General features: G+C 39.7%; 1 protein-coding gene across 7 annotated transcripts in view; it reads right to left on the reverse strand.

Annotated features, from left to right (window-relative positions):
- Positions 1-3,051: 3,051 nt before the first annotated feature.
- The window catches only part of ST6GALNAC3 (ST6 N-acetylgalactosaminide alpha-2,6-sialyltransferase 3), a 249,812-nt gene continuing 232,588 nt past the window's right edge, over positions 3,052-20,275 (reverse strand). For 2 of the 7 annotated variants that reach the window (XM_071810561.1, XM_065842273.2), the window contains 2 exons: positions 12,170-12,277; positions 3,052-10,608 (listed from right to left, as the gene is read on the reverse strand). In XM_071810561.1, the coding sequence (XP_071666662.1) occupies positions 10,422-10,608; positions 12,170-12,277 (295 nt within the window). In that variant the 3' untranslated portion in view covers positions 3,052-10,421. The remainder of the gene's footprint in view (positions 10,609-12,169; positions 12,278-20,275) is intronic. The other 5 variants (XR_011739815.1, XR_011739814.1, XR_011739811.1 and 2 more) reach the window with 5 other exon arrangements.

Genomic DNA, 20,275 nt, shown 5'->3' on the forward strand with positions numbered 1-20,275 from the left:
CTGGGAAGAACTACATAACCGAAACATTAAAATAAATGATCATAACCTATTTTGGAAAGATCAAGTAGAGAGAAGGGAAAGAAGGGTGGAACTCAACAGTCAAAAAGACAGTCTGTTTTCAGGACACTGGCAGCTCAGAACGATTATCTTGAATGCAATGGATCAATACTCTAACAGATAAAACACTAGATGGGATAGTAGCTGCTGTCTGCAAATCACCAAATCATAGAAGAGAGCAGGATGACTGGATGCCTTTGCACCTTCTGTAATGTGCAGGAGCAAAAAAAGCTGCGCTATCATCTGAGATTTCAATCTGCCTGACATATGCTTAAAGTTTCATGATGCTGGTACTAAAACCTCTGCAGTATTTTTGAACATTATGTATGAACATTTCTTAAAACAAAAAGGGAAACTCTCCCCAAATGAGAATTCTATGTGAGATCTCATCTCACAAATAATGAAAAGAGATCAGAGGACTTGATAAGAGAACTAAATATTAGTGGCTATGATGCTTGATTGCTCTTTATGGGCATAAAGAAAAGGAAGCCCAAACAGTAATATGGATGGTGCAGTCAGTCTTTTTACCAAACTGGAAATTATTGTAAAGGAGAATCAGCTAGGAGAGAGAACTTATCAATAACTGGAAAATACAAATATTTTACCTAATAGCTGCAAAAATTAGGAAAGCAAGCTGTACGTGTTTAAAAAAATCTAGCTGAAAGGGTTAATGAAAGCCTCTACATAAGTATGACTCACTGAAATAAAGAAAGTTGATAACACTGAATATAGAGTAGAAGTAAGGAATTACATAAATAATTCCTCCAATAAATGTAGCCAAGCAGTAAGGAGAAATTTATGTCCAGAGAATTAAGGACAATATTTTTCAAATACATTAGCAATCCTGACAATGGTACCAGTTCTTCATCAGGTCGAAGTGGAAATTTGTTAAGAGTAATGAAGACAAAAAGAAGTGTTCAATAAGTATTTGTGTTTGGTATTTAAGGAAAAGACACACAACTGGTGATGCTTTATGAGGATGATGAACTACCAGGCAACGAAACTCCTCAGACAAAAACCATTAAGTGGAAGCTACTGAAGTACGAAATATTTGCATAGAGAAATTCCGATAACTTTCACCCAAGAGTTGTTAAAGAGCTGACAGAGGAATCTCTATTGTTATTACTGCTTTTTGCTAATTCTTGGAACAATTGGGAAAGTTCCAGAAAGCTGGAAGAAAACTTATGTTGTGTTAATATTTAAGAAGGATAAACTTAATGACCTAGATAATTACAGTCCTGTCAGTCTGAAATTGATCTGGAGCAAAGTAATGGAATAGCTGACATGGGACTCAATTACTAACTAATTAAAGAGGAGAAATATGGTAAATGCCAATCTGAGTGCAATATGGAAAACAGATACTGTCAAACACATTTGCTGGCTTTTTTTCCAATTGTGACTACAAGCAAAACACAACACTGTTAATATACTTTGATTCTATATGACATTTGATGTGGTATTCATGACATTTGAGTTAAGAAACCATAATAATACAAAACTGACGTGTCGCACATTAAATGAATCAAAAACTGGTTAACTGACATTTCAAGATGTGAATTTAAATGGGGAATGATCACAGATCAGGTATTCTGCTGGGATGGCTTCCCGGGCACACTCCAGTTAAAACTGTTATCAACAATTTGGAGGAAAACCCAAAGGTTTGCAGAAGACTCAGTCATTAAGGGAGAAATTAGTAATAAAAAGAAAAAATCATTGACACTATTTGACAAGATGGAAATGTAAAGCCACAGCAACAAAAAATTCAGGGGAACAGGCTGGCTATCCTATAAGGGCTTGAAAAGGTCCAAGGGGGATAACTCAATAATTAAACTATTTCTTTTTACCTGGCTATCTGGTTCTATGACAAATAAATACATTCATATTCACATCCCATGCCGCTACTGCTAAGTATGAATGTGCTTCAAGAGTTATATACAAACCCAACTGTCCTGCATGGAAAAAGGATGAAATGATCCATATTACATCATGCTATTAGTATGCATTCACAGCTCACGCTGTAATGGTTCTGAAGGGAACATTACGGTATATTCAGAGAGTATGTCTGAAAAAATAACACACAAATTCTTAACAAGCCTCTTGGCAGCATATCAGATTTGAAGGACCCTCAAAGCTGAGTGTGTGAATGGCATTTCTTCCCTTTATTTAGTTTCCTTCGACTCTTTGCAGGGGATGACAAAATAGCCCGGTTTGCAAAGGAAACAAATTCCTGTGCCACGAGCGCCTGAGTTCCACAATCTGGCCCAAAATTAGATGGTAACATTTGCTGCATTATATATGCCAGTGTTGACAAACACACCTGGACTCTCCAGCCCTTTCATGAACCCAGTTAGTCTATATGTGTTTAATTCAGCACATACAGATCAAGCTAAAATTTACACGTCGAAGCCTGTTGCTTTTTAATCACGTTCTTAGCAGGGCTATGAAACAGGAAAATGAGAAGCTAGTTAGAGGCTGGAGGAGATCCAGCTTTCCTCTTAGCGCCATGAGGTCCACTGCATGATGGAAGAGAAGTTAGGTAGCTCCTCCTCGTACCCTTGTCAACGCTGTAGCTGCAAGTTCGCACCTTTTCATGAAACGTGATCTCTCCCACAGCCCCTCTTACAAGTCTTACTCAGCTCGCTCAAGCGTGTGCTGAACGTCTGCTCCCAGGGGTTTCAGCGACTTGAATTCCGAGAGCACACTTGAAGGACGTACCCCATATGGATAGGAGCCAGCGTACCTTTCCTACAAATTCCTGCATTTCTGTGTTTCAACACGCGGAAATAAACACATGAATTGTTCTTCTAAGTGTAGGCTTTGTGGCTGAAAGTCAATTAAGAAATGATGTAAACACAGGTTCATGTTTGTGTGCAGCAGATTATAATGCTTTCTAGAACAGTTTCTAGTTCCTTTGACTTCGGTGAACTGTCAAGTATTGTTATAGTAGCATATACATAAAAAAGAGTAAGCGTTTAGCACAAAATAATGTATAAATTATGTCAGACAACTGGAAAACTGTATACATTTATTCACATTTTAAAATAACCCAGGCACAATTTTGCAAGTACATAGAAGCACGCTCTCCAAATGGGAGCAAAACCTAAGTAGCGTATAGCAAGAAAACACACGGCAGAACATCTAAAATAAGTAGAAATAGTATGAAAGTTTTCTAAGTCTACAGTGATATCTACTATGAATACAGTTGTCAGCGTTACAAAAAGGTAACCAAAGAAAGCATGTAATAAATAGTCTAACATGAACTTTCTACGTAAGTTTATGTTAGCAGCATATAGTAGCAACTGTCTAAGAACAGAACATTTGTATACTGTACACACATGCACATATGCACACATATACAGACACAACTGGAAGGCCACAAAACCAAAAATACCCTGGGAAAATGATGAAGGGAATTTTTATGTGTGATGCAGTATATAAAAATAATGCATGCATTAGCAAGCATCCAGCATGGTCATGATAAAATCACAGCCATGAGTGGAATCGCAGTTAACTCTTCATCAAACTAAGCACTTTCCATGCTGGATTACTCTGTCCTATACCGCATTCCTGATTTATGGAGCACATTTGGATGTTAACCTTAGAAGGAGAAGGAAAACCTTGGTTACCATGACCTGACAGGAGAAATCAGATCTTAGATTTGAGAGAAAAATACCAATGCAAAAAAACATACCCACGTGAAGCCTGAGGGGAAGGGTGTTGGGGAAATAACAAAAGGCTTCTATTTAGCCAAAAGATGAGTTAAGAGGAATTTCACCTTCCTGTGGGACAGTCCAGTATAGCGCTCTCATTTAAGAAGCTTTAGTTCTCACAGTGGAGAGGTCCTGAGGATGTGAACTAGATTCCTTTTGGGTGAAACTAAAAGTTGTGATCCAGTCACTAGTGGCCTCCATCCCATGGGACCAAACTAGAGACCGTGCATGGTGTGGACATCAGGACCTTAGCACCAGCTGTTTCAGGATACAGATCTGATCCAGCTGAGCTAATTCCTTGCCCGTGCAGATATAGGCTTTGGAAATATACAGAATAAACATGAGTCAATGAGTACTACAACCTATAGTTACTGTGTAAGAGATTAATCTTATTTATTCTTACGTGCCACTACCTGGAAAAAAAGTCTTTCCCTATACTCTCTTTTTGTGCCTGCAGATGTGTGTCTGTGTATGAGGATGGGACAGACGAACAGCCAAAAGAGCAGTGAGCACACCATTTCTCTATTTCTCCAGTCATCCCCAGAAAGACGACTTTCAGCAGCAACAATATGAAAAACCTACAGGCATCTTAGCCCGTTTACTCCGTGTACACTTCCCATTAAAAAGACACTCCCATAAACGTCAAAGATTTGTGATTGTTGCCCTGTCAACATCTTGACACTATCCATGTCAATAAAGTCATTCCCGATGTTACACTCAGACGTGGAATTTCCTAAGAACACAGAATTGTGACTCTGAGCACTGGAGCAGATTCACCAAAGGAAGTTCAACTTTTTCTGATATTCCAGTGAAAAATGTCAAATGTAATAAATATTTCTGGACTGGTTTCAACGATTGATTTGCTGCCAGCTGCTAATGGCACTTAGAGAGCTCCAGCAAAGTGCTCTGAGTAACACATGATATGAGAGAAGAAAAAGCACTACTTCTGTTGCTGAAACTAAGTTTACACACAACTTACATTATTTATTATAGTGCGAGAATAAAACGTGTAACATGCTATCATGCATAATACATGGTAAGAACATGCATTAGTTCAAGTTTACAGTCTCTTTATGGCCCATAAATCAGAACAGCAGTGGCAGATGCTGACAGCTGCATATCTTGAGGAATTCTCAGAAATAGCAGCGAGCAATGCAAAAAAGACGCAACATCAGCTCTTTAAGACACCCATACAATGGTCACTCTTCGTGAGTCAGTCTTACAAACAATAACAAAACCCAGTGAAGTATTTCCCGCCGCATTCCAAGACACGGAGTTCAACACCTGAGGTGAGACCATGCTGCTGATTCGAGGGACTGTCCCTGTGCTGACACCCACCACTCCTCACCCCTAGGTCAGCACCACCGCTCCCCTGGCCCCACACAAGGGGAGGACGGGACAGACTTTGGGCAGCTCACAGGCTGCGTAGGTCAGCTGGAGGATGTGTGCTGTCCGACGGGGCTGGCAATGGGTGGGAGCAGGCCCAGGGATGCCATTCTGATGATGATGGCTTCCACAGAAGCCCTGCCCTTCAATGGGGAGAGACCCTGTCTTTCTCCTTCAGCCCCTTTCTGGAGGGTTTGCCTAGGAGACTCCAATCCAGAACACACACACATGAGAATTCTGTAGATTACACAATACAAAGTTTACAAGCAGCTTGCTTTTCTCTCTGTCATTAGCTATACGTCACAGCAATAGCCAGAAAAATAGATATGAATCTGGTGGTTGGCTATTTACCATATCATTCTTCACTCCCCCATGGTGAAGTCACACTCCTCTGCATCCTCTCAGGAAAGAAGGAACAGAATGAGACACATCTGCTGAAAATCAAACACTTTCTCCTCAAAAGAACTATGCCTAGTCAGGAAAGACAGTCCTTTTTTGGTAAATACATGACTCTCTGTTGTACGCAGTACATCAAAATGACCACAGACAGCTCCAGTGTGATCCTTTGGCACTAACACAGTTTCACTCTGGTGGGTACCCTAAGGTTCATCATAAAAATACTCCAGCATAACTATATCTATATGCTATTTTTGAGATACATGTAGCAAAAAAAAATATCAGCAAAATATAAGCATCGGTATGTAAAGTGCTTCTGATTTTTTACTTACTAGGGGCACCCTCCAGTTATAATTAATGAGTGATTACTTATTAAAATCTTACTTACCTGGACATGTGCTCTGGCTGTACGTCTGTGCTCTGCTGCCAGCTACCTTTGTGTGGGGTCCTACTTCTGTCCAGCTCACGAGCTGGTGAATAAAGACCATCTGCATCAGCCCTCCAAGTGCTGGATGGGCTCCTCTCCATTAGCTGTGCGACGCATTGTGTGCACACGGTACTTCTCAGACAGACACTGCTTACCTTAGCGCCCAGGAGTGCAAAGATTTTACTGGCGTGGGCGCTGTATTCGTGACCTTGCCAAAGTGGTTTCCATTAGTTCCTAACTGAGTCCTCAGAGATTCCTAAATCAGTGAGTCTTCAGATAATTTACGTTGTGTTAGGCTGACTTCTTCATCCCCGGTGTTGTTTATATAGAAATCTTTAGCAACAAAGAATTTGCCTCTGTTTTTTTTCCTGCAAAGGCATGTTTTCCCACTGCTGGTAATTCCTACTGGAGAGAGTAGGACAATAGTTCGACCTTTGAAGAAACAGAATACTTTGGAAAAGTATTTCCAGGAGAGATAAATGGGTTCTCCTCTCCTAAAGCACTTTAGGGGCATTTTTTAGAAGTTGCGACACCATCTGCTCCTAAGTAGAACTCTTCCTCAGTCCTTCTCGCTCACTGATGTAACTGATTCAAGCAGTCTGCAGATGGAGCCTCCCAGCCCAGATGGAAAGGGAATTTGGCTGGATACATGGACTACTTTTTTTCTCCTTGTGAAGAGGCCTTAGTGTAAGCAGAGGGCTGTGATCTGGGCATCCTAGCAGGAATGAGAAGGCTGGGATCGTGTCTGCTGTGTCTGTTTAGAAAAACAAAAGGCAGGTTTTTATGTTATTCAGTTAATTACCTGTGGATTTGTAGCTAGCCACTAGAAAAATATCTGCTCCTATTTAAACTTCTTTTCCTTGAAAAAAATTAAATCAGAAAGTAATGCAAATAATACGTGAAGTGTATTAAAATTTAAATGTTCATTAAAAGCAAGCCTACAGCAGACCAAACAATAAATGCCCCTTTTCTTTTTTTTTTTTTTGGTTCCACAAGTCTATTTTAGAAAAATAACTAAGCTATAAAATAAAACATTTGCTGACTATTTAGCTGATTGACAGGGAAAAAGAAAAAAAAAGTCAAATTACTTGTGAGTATTCCTCTATTAGCTGCAATGTGAATACCTATTTTGAAAACCTCAGGTAAACTCCCTGCTTGTTTTATACACATGAGTAGTTGATTAAAATAGGACTACTTGAATGAATAAGCAATTAGGATCTGATTACGTTCAGGTAAAGTCTAGTAGGCTTTATTTTAAAGAATTAAAGATTTTCAGCTGATGTCTTAACTGCTCTCAGAAGGTGAATCATCGAGGTCTCTCACTATCCAGCCAAGTACTGAGATTCTTTCTTCAGTACCACAGTGCTGATTTTTAAGAGATTTCAAGGAAGTAATTTCTTTGTAGAATCATTTTTAACACAGCGGTCACAGTTCCTTACTGATATAATAAAAATCATGCAAATATGTGTTTAGTTTATGCTAAAGACAGGCTCATTTAAATAAAGGAGCTGATGTTCATTTACTCTCATGTGAATGAAGCCTGCTGGAATGTTTCTAAAAGTGGATCTGCTCCTACTGCAAATCCAAGCAGAGAGCAACGCTTCTCCTTTGCTCTGACAACTGCACTCTAATGATGTTCTCGGTTTTGCTGTACATTTAGCTGTTCTTAAGAGCTGTATTTTTCTTAGCTAGCATGAGATATTGTTTCGTACAGCATGCACGCACCCTACAAGGAGCTTCAGTATGAAACACATAATTCACAACTGATTTATGGCGATTTGGCAAGTCTTAATTATCTTAAAAAACTTTCTCAGGCTTAAAAACTGCCGTGCATGTGAACACAGCTTGGGCAGAATCCTTATTCTGTGCTCGCTGGGGAGCCAGACTTTGCTCCATGAGGACACTTCTGATGTAAGTCTGTCCAGCCCATCTGCACTGACATATGCAGCACTTTCACAGTAACCTTCTATTAATCCAAAGGCCTTCTAAATACAAGTTCAATTTGACTGATGTTCTCCTTTTCAGCTCCCCTTCCCACAAGGGAGCTATAGGTTTTCCCAGGCTGCCCTGTACAATATGTGTGGAACGTTCTCCCTAGTTCTGTATGTCCTGCATTCTTCAAATCCTGCATTACAGTTTTTTTTATTAGTTTTCCATCTATCCAGCCATCCATCTGAACCAAAAAGATGCATATGCATATGGCAATAAATCTAGTTTACTGTCTTTTGCAACTGCAACTCTCCATCCATCCATGACCCTTCCCCCTCTTGTTTTCATCCCATGCTATATTAGCCTACAATTGATTTTAAACTCCAGGGAGAAGAAGCAGCCACTTTAAATTATTTCTATAGTACAGCGTTGTCTGTAGCCTTCAGACAATCTGGGCACCTCTTCTGCAAGGCATTATACAAATACATTGCAAATGAGAGTATCTGTCTCAAGAGCTTACAAGAAAGTCAGTCGAGACAGGGAGTAGGAAAATATTATTGTTCTCCATTTCCGAAGAGGAAGGTGAGACATCAAGTCACACAAGAAGCCTGGGACAGAGCGTGTATTCGAATATAGATATTTATCCGGGATCATAAGCATGGCCCCAGTCTTTGTCTGACAACCAGCATGAGCACTTACAGCACTACAGTAAGCAGTGAAAGCTGAGCTATATTAAACATAAAATCAGAAAGCTGCATTTGCAGTAGAAGGGGCAAGAGAGATACCCTGGCACCACCTACCAACAGGAACAAGAAACCAATGCTCAGGAGGAGGAGCACAGGTGAAGAGATTTCCTCCTCATCCTAAGAACTGCAGCTGCTGATGGGAGAATATATATGCCATGAACATACAAAATACAGATTCATATATATACAAATATACAATAGGAAATAGTCAGTATACAAATACTTACATGTAAAAATAGCTTTTTACTTTCCCCTTTTCATGATTTACAAAAGCATACAAAGTTTCTTGTTGGTTAATATTAACGTAGTGTGAGTAAACCCTGTGTGTCTTGCTGCACACGTATTTTTTTCAAGTGTTCACAGTATTGGCTATTACAGTGTTGAATCTGACATTCCAGATGTTAAACTTAAAGCATTAATTTAAATACAGTTTAAATAAAACTCACATGTGTAGTGGAATTATGGTCATGTTATGAATGAGTCTGCTGCAGTTGAAAACCTTCCATAAGAGTAAGCTTGGAAATACAGATTTCAACTAAAGGTGAGTATATCTTAAAATTCTTGAGCTGCCTCTTGATGTGCAGGTAATATTGTGAGATGGTGAGTTCTTTCAACTCTATATGAAGCAATGCAAGCTGAGAGAACTCAGTATTGCATATTATCCTTGGTAGGAAAGTGGATTCACAGAACAATTCGCCATCAGATGCAGACACACTGTCACTCTCTTCAAATACCCAACTGACAAGAATAAAAGACAGGTACCGTTGGTTTTGTATTAAGAATAAATAAATGCTCTGTAGCATTCTTCATCAGGAAAGTGCTTTATGGATTTAAATTAATCCTCAGAGCTGATGGATGAAATTTTGATGGGAAAATACTGTCAAAATACTGGTATCTGGATGTTGGAGCAACGCAAAGGCACACTTGAAGTAAATGGAAATGTTCATAAGACAACTTTACACTAACCAGCTTGGGTACTAACAGCAGGCTTGGTACAACAGCCAAAGGTTTATCATGGGCTGCAAAACACAGTCTTTGCTAAATGCCATGCTGTGGAACTAAACTGTGGGACAACAGCCTCAGAAAGTATAGAACAGGTCATCCAAGACGGTGCAGCCTGACCAGGGTGGAATGATGCTGCACTTCAGAAGTTATTAATTGATCAGCGAGAGCCTCAAGTAAACAGTATCTTCTCATGCAAGAGTTTTCTGCAGTTCAAGAACCACGTTTAGCTCATCTCTGATTTTACCACATATGCAGGTGCTCAGATGTATCAATGTATTCATGTGTTTTTCAAAATTTACTCACTCGTCCACCTTGGAGGTCTATACTTTTCCTCATAGTTCTTTTGCAGAAAATTTCTACTAATCCCACAAATGGAACTAGTGCTGCAGTACCGCAAATGAGCTAAAAATACTAATTTGAATTAACTAAGGTGATGGACAAGTTTTAAAGGACCACCATGTTCTCTGTGTGCACACCTGTACATAGGAAATCTCATCTGTCTTTAACTGCTACTGCCTTGAAGTAAAATCCAGTTAAAGTATAAAGTGCGTTGTGAGGAGTAAAACCCTAAGAAATAACAAACAACGTGTCTGCCTTCCACAGATGATTAATCTTGCTTAACAGCTGAACCATCACCCTCTTTGTCTTCTAGTTTTTAGTTTAGTGTTACCTATGCTGAGAAAGGCCAGCCAGATGTAAGCAAAATTCTTGTAAACGGAGACATTTTTGTAATATGCTGTTAAGGGAGAGTTAAGAAAACCAGTATCAAGACACTGTCCAGTTGGGGTGGGTAAATATTATTGTGTGCCTCTTGGCCCATTCAGCAAATACTTTCTTTTCTGTGATAAACCTATGGCCTCCATACGGAGCATTTTCGTGCAGAAAGTATTCCTCACACTCATCTCTTCCTGGCTCGTAATAGTGGTAGGGAACTTTACGAAAGCCTTCTGACCTAGGAAAAAAACAGATACATTTAAGTATTATTGCCAAGGAAAACATTAATATATACTGTACCTGAATTATCTGAAATCCTTCCCATGTGTCAGCACCTGAGCTCCTTTGCTAAATTGTATGGGCTTTCATTACAGCATGATTTGTATGAATTTTCCTATAGAAAATGAAGCTAAGTGTATATCTCAACACACACTGGTCTTATCGGTCAGTAAGCAGCTGATGGGCTGGCTCTTCCAGGTACGGCACATTTTGTTTAGCCTGAGAGAACTCAGTCCATAAAGGCTCCATCACTAAGCAAAGTCTTCTGTTGACACTGGTTCTTGAACTGGCTGAATAAGGCAGTTATAAGAAGAATATACATTATATAAGTAGGCAATGCAGTCAGAACTGCAGTTTAAGAAAACCCACCCTTCTCTGCCGTTAACAGAATGAAGAGCTATCATGCCGTTAGCTGGTTTTACATCAGGTCTAAGCAATGCCAGCTTGCCTGAACTCTATGAGGACAACTTTAGTCCTGCCACCCCTCATCTCAGGGCGCCTACTGTATTTTCATAAACAAAGAACAACATATGTTCATTCCATCTGGATGACTCACTCAATCAGTGAAATCTGCAAGTTCTAAAAACTCAGTCTCTAATGTTAAGATACCCTAATTAAACAGCTGTGACTCAATTCTGTTTTCTGGTTTTTAGAGTCTGCCAGGAATGAGGAGTAACAGAGAATGTGGACTGGGGGTCCACACAAAGACCCGACTTTAGGAACCTGGGACCCACTGAGCGGGTTACATTCAGGACCTGAACCAGCCTAGCTACAGAAGAATAGACTTGTACTAGTACCACACATCGGTTATGACGTTTCCTGCTTTTCTGAATGAGGAATAGTTTCATTTTATATTTTGCTACCATATACTGTAGATTAAAGCACTTAACTTAGATTGTGTGTATAGTTTTACTTCTGACAACAGAATTAATCCATTGTCACTGTGAGGTCGCTACCAGTAGTTGGTTGGAATTTATGTCAGTTTACTGTGATAAAGCTCGCAGGACTTGTTTTATTATCTAATTAGAAACCCCCTACTACTGAAAACAAGCCATATATAACCTTGAAAGTTCAAGCAGGTTGCTCAATGGTGGTGAAATGTAATTTCGGGTAACTCTCCTGGGCTAACCAGTTCCTTTCACTTCCAGGTGTATTTGGCATTCAGAGAACCAATATATTACTATTTCCTCTATAGATTTGTTTTAGCAGTAGAAGTAAGTACATTTGCCAGAAGAATACGAAAATACTTTGTTGCCAACTAATTCAGAAACCACAAATGATCTTTCATTAAAACCAGTTCCTTATGACATCCAATGTTAGATTTTGTAAGTGTTTTTATTTTATCAACAGCAAATGACATATCAAGACTAACTCAGCTAACAATAGTGTCACATTAAGGCAAAACACCGGGAAATGACCGTCTGATCTATTTTTTGGATTTATAATATTAAAATAAATCACAAAATTTTGACAAGGCATCAGAATTGTAGATGTATGAAAATAATTTCCTGTGATCTTACTTGCAGTAGGTGTCATTTATCATCCCATAGACGTGAATTCCATAGCAGGCATCCATAGCCAAAATTAAGGTAAACCAACCCGTACTGAGATATGAACCTGACTGGACTCTGTAAAAATACAACATACACAAAACAAATTGCAATGAGAAATTATCAACACTTTATCAAAGAAATAGAATCTATTACCTGGGACAAAAGGCATTAAGCAACCTGACAATCTGTCAAAACCATACAATTATTTTGAATTATTTATAGATATGCTCTCATTCTTGCCAGCTTGGGGCCTCAAGCTATTGTCCACAGAAAAAACACCACATTCAATATCTGAAGTCAAACAACACATCTCCCACAAGACAGAAACTATTTCATTTTTATGTCTGAAGGACAGCAATTAGTAGACTGTGTAAAACGAGACAAAGTTCAGCAGAAAGCAAACGAGTGGCAGAGTTTGTGCTGTGTGCACATGAGTATCCAACATCCTCTTCCACAAGAAAAACCTTCATCTGCAGTGGGCTTGAAAACTCACACAGCAATGAAACTTCTAAAGACATTTGGGTAGAAAAGCACGTAATACGAGGCTTTGAAAACCAAAAATTTTTGCACGTTGCTTTATATAAGTTTGTGTCATCATTCTTTAAGATAACATAGCAGAGAGAAAAACACAAGAAGAAAGTGCCCAGATTGATAACCTTTGCTCCAATAACTAGTTGCATTAAATCAGCGTAGAAGTATTACCTGCATGAGTGAGAACAAATGACATGTGTAAGGATTTGGCTTACACACCGGCTTTGTGAGCAAACACGGGTTGTTAATTACAGACCAAATCCTGCTCACTCAACTCATGCAAATGTTACCACAGGGGACGGGGAGTCAACAGAGTTCCCCAAATACGATTCTATGATCTTAATAGAGCCCCAGCTTTGTCTCCGTTTGAGAGAGTTGGGTGTGAGTGAGAGGAGGGGATAGTTTAGCTTTATGCCACATCTTTTAGCTCTTAAGTTTTGGGTACAGCAGGGAGCAGTCTGTTCTCCATCATAAGTTAAAGCAGACTAAGGTTTGCACACAATTAAGCTTTGCTGCAAAAGAGCTCCCAGGTAGGCCTATCCGCGAATCAGTTATCCTTGTCAACAAAATCTTCCGAAAACATTTTCATCCTGGGGTAGGAATAAAGCTTTCATGTGGCAAATAAAAATAAATCATATAGCAACTTATCCAGCCTATAAACCCCAACTTTCCTGCGAGACAGAGGAATCAACTCCGGTGTTTCTTCCTGGTTCAGAACAAGAACGTACTATGGTCTCCTGCCCCCCAGGTAAATCTGCCTATCAGTAGCTTTTGGCTCATATTCTGTGTTACTTCCTTGCTCTTTTTTTGTTGAACCTTGACTAATTTTTCTTAGTGGAAACCAATTACCTCGGCTCCCAGGGAGTTTTACCGTACTCAGGAACACTGAAAGGAGTTTGCGCTAAATTGCTAAATCTTCTCTTCCTTGCCCATGTCTACCTTCCTCCATGGGTTAGCTGGTGTAAACTTCTATCTCTACTTTTACTGAAATGTTCTTTTCCTTGGGGAGACCCCTAACTACCTGCTTGGATGCTTTTCTAAGGGACCATTCTGGAAACCATAACTACAGGGTTAACTTGGCACTGAAGGATGACAAGTGGGAACAAAAGGCAGGGTGTCAAATACCCATGTTCCGTTAGCTGGACACCAGCTATGATTGTGCTTCTTCACTTGACACCTTTGTAGCCATGAAAATGTGCATGTGTTTATCTGTCCCCTTAGGATCTTCCTTTCTTCAAACAGAATGATCTGCTATTGTCTGGCGAAGAGAATTCCCACTCCAATTCAGGTTATTTCACAGTAACATTCTGCCACGATAAAAAGCTGCATTGTTTCTAACTTGCTTTCTGTTCTTGTGCCAGAAGAACACTAGCCTTGAGTTTTTAAAGCCATTTAAAATCATAATAGCTACTTATAAGAACACTGTGAAGATCAGGACCCTTCTGATAATGGAGGTTTATTGGAGAGTACTATATTGACAGTAGCATCTGAAATTTGCTACACTCAGGAGGAAAAAGGAATTTTAAAAGAGAATTAATCAATATTTCATGTCTTATTTTAACACCATTGGACCTTAGTCCTCTCATCTATATACTACACTGGCAGGATAAATAAAAACAGCAGAGTGAGTTCCCAGATACCTTCCCTGGGAGATGAAGTACATGACAGAATACAGATTACGTACTTTAAAACAAAGCACTTAAATTGCTCCCATTTTTTTCCTTTGAAGATACATAGGGATACAAGGGAATATGCTTAAGCAGTGGGGATTCTGGATGATTTGGTAACACCTTAGAATTCAATCTGATACTGTAAACATACATTCAACATTCTAATGAAAGCAATATTAGATCTGTGAAAACAATTTTAGATGTCCCTAAAAAGTCATAAATCTCTGAATACTTTTAAAAATATCATCCCATAAAGCCGTAGTGCAAAGCAATGTCTCAGCTCTTGCTATTATGCTAACACCGTGCACTCAATTTCTTTCTCTACAGGAGAGTTTTACACGGATTTTGGCCAGGGCTTTTTGAGACTCATGAGAAGGAGCTCCTCTCGTTACTGTAATTGCATTCAAATTTCCCATTTTACACACTGAAAAGGATCCTCCATGTATGAGTAGCATAAGGCTATGTCACTGCGCAAATCTGAGAGAAGGAGGACATTCCTCTCAAAATAGGGAAAACAGGAGTTTGTTAAACATCATCCACAGAACAACTATAGGCAAATCTATTGTGATATATGTGCGTGCAGCAAATCCAAAATTCTTCCCTATGGCTCATAGTGACTTTTTGTTATACTCTAAAATGAATGGGGCACCAGATCGAGGCAGGAAATTGTCTGAACAGCTCGGGAGAAAACAATGCACTGGTTTTCAAAAAATGCATTTAAAAAGAAGATGGTTTTGCTTTCAAGACATGATTTACAACTGGATGCAGCAATAAAATGGCAATTCTCACAAAAAGTTACTTTGTCTGTTTATCTTGAGAATGAAAGCTTGTTTTGCATACTTCCTACATCATTTGGATTCTTAAATAAATGTTAGTTATTGGGATGTAATTCATTCTGCTAAATACCATCCAGCATTTCAGACAAGTACATAAGCATATTCTTAACATTAAACACATGAAAAGACCAATGGAATCAACTTAATTAAGATGCTCGAAACAAAGTATATTCCTGCCTATCTTGTTCTTAGTGAAGGTTTAAGTGCTTAAACTGTCATTATTTCATCTCAGAATATAAAAGTAAGCTCCAAGATTCATAGTTATTTGCAAGTTTAAAGTCTCAAAACATAGGATTTGCATTTTTAGTGATGCTCTCCATAAAGTCCAATAGAAAGAACTGACTATAGTTTCTCACAACACCTTAAAAAGGAGCCTTGCCTTCTACATTTCAGAAGGAAATTATAAAAAACATATTTAGGATTGCTAAAATAGTAATGTGTGATACATAAAGCATTAATTAAAAAGAAAAGCAATTAGACATGGTTCTTTAGCCTTAGCTTTCCAATATTCTAAAAAAGCATAATAAATGATATAAATAAGATGGAATAGGTAGAGCCCAAGAAAATGTTGGTGACTGAAATTCATCTTCTTTGACGTCTATAACCGGGCTTTGATGGAGGCTAAATGAAGGAAAAACTGGTTCCTTCTCTCATCAGGGGGAAATGGAGGAACATCAAATATTTTCTTCCTGATCCAGGGCAGGTGAGTTCAAGTCAGGGAAAAGTTTTGTTGTCTGATTTTACCATAGAATTCCAGGAAGTTCTTTTATTAGTTTGATTGTTCCAGGATTTTTTTATGTGCATAATCAATTCTAACTCTATGGTTCAATGGGCTGTAATTTCCAGTGGGGATTTCAGTGGTAAAAAACCCAAAGTTTGTTGAGGCAGAGATGTTCTGTAGACAAGCCATGAAAACGCAGAAAAGAATTCAGAACCTTTTTTTTCCTTAATTATTTACTGGGATAAATTAGAGAGCACAGAAGGTCAATTAAGAGTGTTAATTAAGATGAAAAACGAAGAAATGTAGGACTTCAAGAAGCTATCAAGTAACAGAGAGCTTGCCAAAAGCAGTAACTAGACACTTTGCCTTTTTTGCTTTTTTCAAAATATTGCAGGAGAATAAAATTCAACAATGACAGATTGAAACGACGAGATTCTCCAGGCCAATTAATTGACAATAAAACTTATCTTTTCAAAATGGCTGTTCATAGACTCTAATTCTCAGATGACCCTCCTACCAAACTACTGAATCAGCAGCAGCTTTATTTGCAGCAGCTTGCCAGGCCCCTTGATTAATAAAGAATTATAAGTAAGTGTATGGGTCTAAACAAACTAAGAGACCTGTAATCCACAGAGTGGAGGCTTCATCATGTGAGATGTCCTTCCAGCATGCTAAAAGGTTTGTCAAAGTGATTCAGAATAAATAGAAATATTTTCAAGAACTGTGTCAAGATTAGTTTAGACCATATTCAGGTAGACATGGCTCTGGCACTGAGGAATTTGTATCCGCAGTGCATCACGACCCCATGGATGCCCTGGGAGGGGGTCAGCACGCTCTGGTTTTGCCGGGCTCTGCCACTCGCCCCGTGTCAGCCTCATCTGTCACCGACCCTCGGGAATGAGGGTAGAAGGTCCATGGCCACTCCACGCTCCCTTGTTAAAGACAACCAGCTCTTCTTCTCCCTGGGTTACTGCAGGATTTTGCATGGCTGAATAATGGTGTTTCCTTACAACTAAAAAATTGGAAATTCAGCTACCTGCACAAACTGGTGATCCATTACTTAATTCTATACTTGCCAGACTAGTGCTATCGCGGTATCTACGTTGACTGAGATGTAGTTTTTTCTTCTGCAGAAGCATTTCTGAATATATCTGCTGAACAACTCTTCTTCTTTGCCATATTAAACAATCACATTCACCAAGTTTGGTCTATGCTTTCCTCTTCATAGCAAAAGTAGATTTATTAATGACAGATTAGAGTGATCTGACAGGAAAATGTCCCCACCTCTGAGAGAATGGCAAGGCTCATTTTCCTAGCACCTCTCCTCTGAGGAGGACATGTACTTCTCATGCCAGAAAACTCTTTTCTTGAGAGGAAGAAAATGAAGTACACTTGGTACAGGAGAAGGGCAAGAGTCTAAATGCTGAAGAATGTTAGCACTAGCTTAGATGTAATTTGGTTTTCTGTAAGACTCAGTGCTTCGTTGCTAATAATTTCATTATGTGCTTTGCGCCGAAAAAATAGCACAAGAAGAGCAATGGAGACACAAGCACAGAGAATTGATTTCACTTGGTAAAAACGGTTGCTATTTCTGCATTATAAAGATACCTGTTCGGCGGTTGTTTTTCATAATTATTCATTGTTTTGTACGTGTGTGTATGCACGCGCGTGCTTGCTTTGCATTCCACAGCCATGCAGGACATCTAATAATAAACACCCATGCCCCTCTAGCAGTGAGCAGACTGTCTCACACATTTAAAAGCCCACACGGCGCTTCAGGTCATTCTGAAAAGTGAAACATTTATCTATGGACAGATGTTTTATTATCCATCATGTATGGTTTTATGCAAAGCTTAAACAAGTGGAATGCATTGTGAACAGCACAGACCACATTCCAGATTCAGACAGTGGCCGTGACCAGCAAGATGTACCTGGGAATGGAGAAGGGATGCACTCCTGCCAGCCCAAACTCTTGGCAGATCATCCTTACTGTGAAAATAAACCGCAGTGAGGTGGCACACTGGTCAGTCATCTCCGGAAATATGAGTTTTCTAGCTATATCAATACTGCACCAATGGAACACACAGGACAAGAATCTGTTTCCCTTGAATTTGCTATAAAACCACACTAAAAGCTACTCCTAGGTCACAAACTACCCCATAAGAATCTCTCCCCATAATCTGATTTTAAAAGAGTTTAAAAAATTAGTAAATCCTATGTCAAATGGCCTTGAAAAATAAGACAGCAAGGACACTTCTGAATGATTACAAAAGGGAACACAAAAAATACGGCTTTCTATTTAACTGCATCTAATTAAAAAATACAACTATTTGACTTACTATTTACGATTTTTGGCAAGACAGGCAAAAACAATATTAGAAATAATGAAGACTCTGTTACTGCAATTACTGAAATCCATGCGACATCTGCTTGGGTGTGTAATTTATGCATACAGTTCCAATCTTTGTGTTGTGTGCATATTGTTTTCTTTCTTTCCTCTCTTTCTCTGCTTTACTCAAAATATCCATGTAAACCTGAAACAAAGGAGGGAAGTGGGGGGGGAAAGGCAGCTGAAAGAAATTGACTTCTGCTGCCCAGGCTTCTGCACTTCCCTTATTTCTGGTTCCTTAACCTGACTTTGACACAGCTCAGTCGTGAACCGAGGCAACAAGAGAAGGAAGTTATTTCATTCAGGCAGAGAGGGCTCCTTCAGATGCCTTTGCTGCTCAGCTCAGAGAAGAAAAGGAGAATTCTTGTTTACCAAGAGTAATCAGAGAGGACCAGCTTGCTGCAAACCACACAAAAAAAGAAATGAGGCTAAAGAACTGTAATTGTAAACCCTACTTTCCAGCCTATATATATATATTTATATAGATATAGATATAGATATAGATAGATATAGATATAGATATAGATATAGATATAGATATAGATATAGATATAGATATAGATATAGATATAGATATAGATATAGATATAGATATAGATATAGATATAGATATGTATGGAGAGTTGGGCAGGGAAAAGTTTAATGAAATATAACAAGGGAAAGCGTAGAGTCTTACATCTGGGCAGGAACAACCCCAGGTTCCAGTGTAAGCTGGGGAATGAGCAGTGTAGGGGAAAGGGACCTGGGGGTCCTGGGGCAGCAGGGTGACCATGAGCCAGCACTGGGCCCTTGTGGCCAGGAAGGCCAATGGTACCTGGGGTGGGTTAGAAGGGGGTGGTCAGTAGGTCAGAGAGGTTCTCCTGCCCCTCTGCTCTGCCCTGGGGAGACCACACCTGGAATATTGTGTCCAGTTCTGGGCCCCTCAGTTCCAGAAGGACAGGGAACTGCTGGAGAGAGTCCAGCGCAGCCACCAAGATGCTGAAGGGAGTGGAGCATCTCCCGTGTGAGGAAAGGCTGAGGGAGCTGGGGCTCTGGAGCTGGAGAAGAGGAGACTGAGGGGTGACCTCATTAATGTTTACAGATAGATAAAGGGTGAGTGTCAGGAGGATGGAGCCAGGCCCTTCTTGGTGACAACCAGTGATAGGACAAGGGGTAATGGGTACAAACTGGAACACAGGAGGTTCCACTTAAAGATGAGAAGAAACTTCTTCCTGGTGAGGGTGCCAGAGCCTGGCCCAGGCTGCCCAGGGGGGTTGTGGAGTCTCCTTCTCTGCAGACATTCAAACCCGCCTGGACACCTTCCTGTGGAACCTCAGCTGGGTGTTCCTGCTCCATGGGGGGATTGCACTGGATGAGCTTTCCAGGTCCCTTCCAACCCCTGACATTCTGGGATTGTGTGATTCTGTGATGTATGTATTTTTATGAGGTGATTCTCGTGCAGGTTTTCCTGCTAATCTTTTAACCTGTGCTAATCTTTTCAAGCTGAATGGCATCTCCTATAGAGAACAAGAATTACTAGCTGAATTTCTTACAGCTGTTGGGCTTCTGCAGCTTGCATTGAGTCTTCAGATACAAATTCTGCTCTTGGTGCAAATTGTCTACAGGACAATAAATTCCAATCCCAATCTCTTTTTTCTTCCCCACTCTCTTCCCTAATCCTGTTTCTAGAAATATATATGCTCTTGATTTCTCCTGACTCCAGATTCTTCATTTCCCTTTCTTAAGTACAAACTGTGGCCTGAGGCACGGCCCATGCTATTGCATGTGCTCAAGTTATTAGTAAAAGATGTGATGCCTTTTGTAAGTGCTCTGGTTGCAGTTGCCACCTGAGATCTGAAGTCAAGCAGTTTACGCGTGATTACCAATAACCCTGTCCCACTGGAGGTGTATTGTGGAGAAGGAGAAGTGTCTGGCACCGCACATCTC

The sequence above is a fragment of the Patagioenas fasciata genome, chromosome 6 (genome assembly GCF_037038585.1).
Source record: "Patagioenas fasciata isolate bPatFas1 chromosome 6, bPatFas1.hap1, whole genome shotgun sequence".
NCBI lineage: Eukaryota > Metazoa > Chordata > Aves > Columbiformes > Columbidae > Patagioenas > Patagioenas fasciata.